Raw genomic sequence first — 3,398 nt, 5'->3', positions numbered from 1 at the left:
GTCTCATTCCGTCTCATCCCGTCCCGTCCTGTCCCGTGGGACGAGTGTCCCAGCACAGCCCTCATCACCCTCAGCGTGGTTTCAGACCCGGAGGTTCGGGGCTGGAGCAGCTCAGTGAGATCCCGGCTTTAGGCTTTCCAGAACCTTTTAGAACAAGGGTTCCCAAAGGTGGGGTCGGGACCCCACTGGGGGCCGTGGAACCCCAGCTGGTGGGTCCTCAGCTAAGGTTCTGAAATGATCTCACTTCATATTTTAGGCATAATTAACAGAAACAGAAGAGAAGCTGATTTCTCTCTGCTGGTTCTGTTCAAAGGGAACCAGTGTTCTAAAGTTCTCCACAGGAACCGGAGCAGAACATAGCGGGTTACTGTTCGATTCAGACCCAATAAAGCCTGAAGGTGGAGGACAGGAACACAGAACTCCGCCTGCTGGGGTTAAAGGGAATGTTCAGGATGGTCGTTTTAAACAGTGTGCAGATTTATCACTTTACATGGTGTGCTCTTATTCTGAAAGGTTCTTTTCTCTCCCAGCTTTTAATTCTGTACAAACATTTCAATCAACAAATAATAATAAATAATTAAAGAAAGACACGAACATGAACCGAAGGCTGCAGCTCCAACGTCTTGTTGCTTTTTTTTGCTTGATGAGAATAAAATCGGATTAAACACGAGACGAGTTTCCACAGACAGGGACATTTAAACGCAGGACGTCTGGGAGGGTGGGACAAGTGTTTACCTTGAAAAATAAAGAACAGAGGTCACTCAGATCTCCGGTTCTTCAGTCCCTTTCAACACGGGAGCCATGTTGTCCCGCGAGGACACGTTAGTAGGTTTCCAGAGAATCGTCCCAAAATAAGTTCTGGACGTCCAGCATGGCGGCCAGCTCCAGGATGTGCTTCTGTAGGAGGCTGCTCTCCACCGTGTCCTGCTTCGGCAGCTCGGGATACGACTCCGGGAAGCTCCGGCATTCCTGCAAACAGGGAAGAACAGATCCGTGAGTCCGGCAGCCGACTGACCGCCGACTTCCTGTCGCATCTCGCGGTGCTGCTACGCTAACGTTAGCTCGTTGTTGTTTCCTCCTCCTGTGGACCGGAGCGGTGTTTAACTGGGTCAGAAGACCTTCCTCGGACTCACCCGGAAGAGTTTATGGAGCCGGAGGGCAGCAGAACAGAACACGAAGCGGATCAGAAGCAGCCGCAGGAACTCGTCCCCAAAAAACTGCAAAAAGGCCTGATCTGCAGAGACGAGACGAGAACAGGAACCTGAAAACACTTCCTGCAGGGACATGCAGCAGCTTCCTCCTCTGCAGAACCTCAGATCTTCAGAACCTCAGATCCTCAGAACCTCAGAACCTTAGAACTTTAGATGCTCAGAACCTCAGAACCTCCTCTGTAATAATCTGAGTTGTGACAGAGTTGTGACAGACTCTTATTGTGAAACTCCTCTTCCTGTTCCTCTGAATCCTCCTGAACATCAGAGCTCTGATTTGAGACAGGAAGGATTTGTGGGGGCGGCCATGATGGAAACAGGAGGAAGAAATGCATGCTGGGTAATACAGAAGCTGGGACTTTTGACTTTGGTTGCAGAAATATTTGGATTTTTTCAGTAAAACTCAAAAAGCTGAGATTTGATTGGATTGCATTTTGTCATATTTGTTATTTCAGATCATTTAAATCAATCATTTCCTTCAAACGTAACGAACGAAGGCGCAGCAGAGCCGCACCTATGGTCCGCGAGCGAGTTATCATCTGTCCGATGTCCCGGAACACCTTCCGCAGCAGATCCTGAGCCTGTTCCCAGAGTCCGTGTCGGAGGCTGTTCAAGCCACACACGGAGGAGAAGGCCAGCAGAGGACTGTAGAGGAAGAGCGTGAAGAGACTCCCCCGCTGAGACGGATCTGACAGGGGACACACAGGGGACACACCGTCAGTCTTCTGTCCACAGATCGGGGGCTGTGAGCAGACAGGACTCACCTTGAACACTCTTAGGATAAACTGTTGGGGAGAGCAGACACACCAGAGGCTGACCGAACAGATTCGAGAAGTTCTGTTCCAACAAAGGACAAAAAGACATCAGATTAATCCTAAAACCCAACAGGAAGACGTCCAACTCGCAGCGTTTCTACAGACCTTATAAGCTGAGCTGTTTGAAGAGTCCACGATGACGAAAAGAGGCTTTCGGGTGAAAGGAAACAGATCCCCGGGATGAAGGCTGCGGCAGAAAGAAGGAAACAGACGGAGTTTGAGTCGTGGGCAGACAGCAGACCGGGTCTCCGGGTCTCTGGGTCCCCGGGTCTCCAGGTCCCCGGGTCTCCGGGTCTCCAGGTCCCCAGGTCTCCAGGTCCCCGGGTCCCCAGGTCCCCGGGTCCCCAGGTCCCCAGGTCTCCGGGTCTCCAGGTCCCCGGGTCTCCAGGTCCCCGGGTCTCCGGGTCCCCGGGACTCCAGGTCTCTGGGTCTCCAGGTCCCCGGGTCTCCAGGTCCCCGGGTCTCCAGGTCCCCGGGTCCGCGGGTCTCCGGAACTCCCGGTCTCCAGGTCCCTGGAACTCCGGGACTCCAGGACTATGGGTCTCCGGGTCCCCAGGTCTCCAGGTCCCCAGGTCCCCGGGTCTCCAGGTCCCCGGGTCTCCAGGTCCCCGGGTCCGCGGGTCTCCGGAACTCCGGGACTCCAGGACTATGGGTCTCCGGGTCCCCGGGATCAAAGCCTCACCAGTGCATCTCCTTCTGGGCCTGGTTCCTCTTCTGCACCGTCTCTCCGTTCACCACGTCCCGGTTTGTGTTCGTCAGAACTCCTCCAAAATCGTACGGACCCACTGGGAGCAAAGACACAAAGACCAGAGGGAACCTGAGTCCGGGTCGAGGTGGACCGGGTCTGCTAACACCTGACAGCATGCTGATCTGCAGGAAGGGTTCTGCCTGGGTTCTGATGGCTCCACAGAACTTCTGAGGTGTCTGGTTTGATAAAAAACAACAAACTGACCTTCGTAGTCTGAGTGTCCGGCTGGGAAGACGCCTGTCGCTGATAAATACACCAGCAGGACGCTGTTGGCCGGTAGCTCCTGGAAACAACAGATAACAGAACAAATGTTCCTCTGGGGGTCAAAGGTTCTTCAGGTGATTAGATCCAGAACCGCAGGAAAACACTGACCTTGAACGAGGCCGACAGGAAGGTGAACAGCTGGCTGAAGGTCGGTTTATACAGTAAGTATTTGTGAGGATTTTCTCTTTTTGCTGGTTTCTCGCTGGGTTCCTGTGAAGAAAAGGTCAGAGGTCACACACCCAGAACCCATCCGTCCTCTCTGCTGGAGGTCAGAGGTCACACACCCAGAACCCATCCGTCCTCTCTGCTGGAGGTCAGAGGTCACACACCCAGAACCCATCCGTCCTCTCTGCTGGAGGTCAG

At 53.6% G+C, this 3,398-nt stretch overlaps 1 protein-coding gene across 1 annotated transcript in view; it reads right to left on the bottom strand.

Annotated features, from left to right (window-relative positions):
- Positions 1–6: 6 nt before the first annotated feature.
- Positions 7–3,398, bottom strand: part of scai (suppressor of cancer cell invasion) — a 9,417-nt gene continuing 6,025 nt past the window's right edge. The window contains exons 10-17 of the mRNA XM_017404470.3: positions 3,144–3,245; positions 2,976–3,054; positions 2,706–2,808; positions 2,129–2,210; positions 1,973–2,045; positions 1,723–1,896; positions 1,134–1,234; positions 7–969 (exon numbers count right to left, since the gene is read on the bottom strand). Of these exons, the coding sequence (XP_017259959.1) occupies positions 823–969; positions 1,134–1,234; positions 1,723–1,896; positions 1,973–2,045; positions 2,129–2,210; positions 2,706–2,808; positions 2,976–3,054; positions 3,144–3,245 (861 nt within the window). The 3' untranslated portion in view covers positions 7–822. The remainder of the gene's footprint in view (positions 970–1,133; positions 1,235–1,722; positions 1,897–1,972; positions 2,046–2,128; positions 2,211–2,705; positions 2,809–2,975; positions 3,055–3,143; positions 3,246–3,398) is intronic.

Source organism: Kryptolebias marmoratus, linkage group LG14 (assembly GCF_001649575.2).
Source record: "Kryptolebias marmoratus isolate JLee-2015 linkage group LG14, ASM164957v2, whole genome shotgun sequence".
Lineage (NCBI taxonomy): Eukaryota > Metazoa > Chordata > Actinopteri > Cyprinodontiformes > Rivulidae > Kryptolebias > Kryptolebias marmoratus.
Note: the sequence above shows the minus strand (reverse complement) of the source record. Positions and strands in the feature narration are given on the sequence as shown.